We start from the raw sequence: 1,195 nt of genomic DNA on the forward strand, positions 1-1,195 counted from the left end.
GAGGCAGCGGGCGTCACACCGTGACACCCGACGGGCGGACGGGTCGATTCGTGTCGGCGATGGCGCCGGCCGTGGCGGCAGCCGGAACAGGGCTGCGGCGGTGGGCGGTGGCGGCCGTGATGGGAGGCGCGGGTGCGGGTTGGCGAGTGCGACTGCCTGGGCGACGCCAAGCTTTTCGGTCATCAGAGCCGAGTCGGCCATGCGGAAGTTGCCGCCCGAGACGCCGAGCAGCTGCGGCAGCGCCTTCATGTCAACCTTTGCGTCGTGCCGGACGGAGAGGAGGAAGAGACCCGCCTTCTTGTCGCGCACGACGAGGTTCTTGACAAAGACGCCCGGGCACTTGCCCTCGATTGCCTGCAGCCCGGCCTCGACCTGAACGCGGGCGGCAGGCCACCGCCTCAGGCTTTGTGCGGAGGGTGCGGAGGAGAAATACATGGTGTGTCGTATCGCGATGCAGGAGCGCGACAGCGCATGACGCGCACCGTCATCGCCGCGTCGTGCTCCACCATGGCGCTCGGCTTGATGCCGAGCTTCTCGAGCGCGCTCGTCACGGCCTCCACGCTCGTCATCCTGGCCTTGCTATCGCGCCCTCACTGTCTCTGTCCGCGTTCAGCGTCGAAGAAAATACTTGCCTCGATTGCGCTTCTTAGTGCGGCCACGTGGGGAAGATGACTCAGAGGAGAACGAACCAGTGGAAATTCAGTTGTCAGATGTCACGATGCATCCGAAGGGGACCCCAGCGCCGGCATCATCCGTAGAGGCACGAGTGTTCGAAGAGAGAGTGGACCTGAGCAACAACATGACGTGTAGGCAAATGATCGGAGTGGGAGTCAGAAATGTGGTCCTTGCGCGAGGGGAGCTTGATAGACTCGAGGGGCCAGGATACGCCGCGAGGAGGACGGAGTTGCGCAAGGCGAAAGAAGCCGCGAGAACAAGGGACCGGCAGGCGGCGGCGTCGCAGGACGAGGCAGAAGAGAACGACGCGACAGAGGAGGAAGTGACAAGGGAGAGACCGACGAGAGTGGGACGGCCGCGAGGTGGCATGAAGGTTGCAGCGAGAATCGGCGAGAGACTGCGAAAAGAGATAGGAAGAGGCAGACTCCCCAGGGTGGGCGACGGCTAGCGCACCACACTCCTCTCCTTAAAATCCCTGTGTGGTGGCGGCGTGCCGTTCTCCCATCCCTCCCTTGGGTTG

At 63.9% G+C, this 1,195-nt stretch overlaps 1 protein-coding gene across 1 annotated transcript; it reads right to left on the minus strand.

Annotated features, from left to right (window-relative positions):
• Positions 1-153: 153 nt before the first annotated feature.
• On the minus strand, positions 154-569 carry EMIHUDRAFT_259461 (hypothetical protein; the record flags this gene model as incomplete). The annotated part of the gene is made up of 2 exons (XM_005757162.1): positions 154-372; positions 483-569. Coding segments are annotated over 2 exons (306 nt in total), but the record flags the coding sequence as incomplete, so codon positions are not given.
• Between the last annotated feature and the right edge of the window lie 626 nt (positions 570-1,195).

Source organism: Emiliania huxleyi (assembly GCF_000372725.1).
Source record: "Emiliania huxleyi CCMP1516 unplaced genomic scaffold EMIHUscaffold_9224, whole genome shotgun sequence".
NCBI classification, from domain to species: domain Eukaryota; phylum Haptophyta; order Isochrysidales; family Noelaerhabdaceae; genus Emiliania; species Emiliania huxleyi.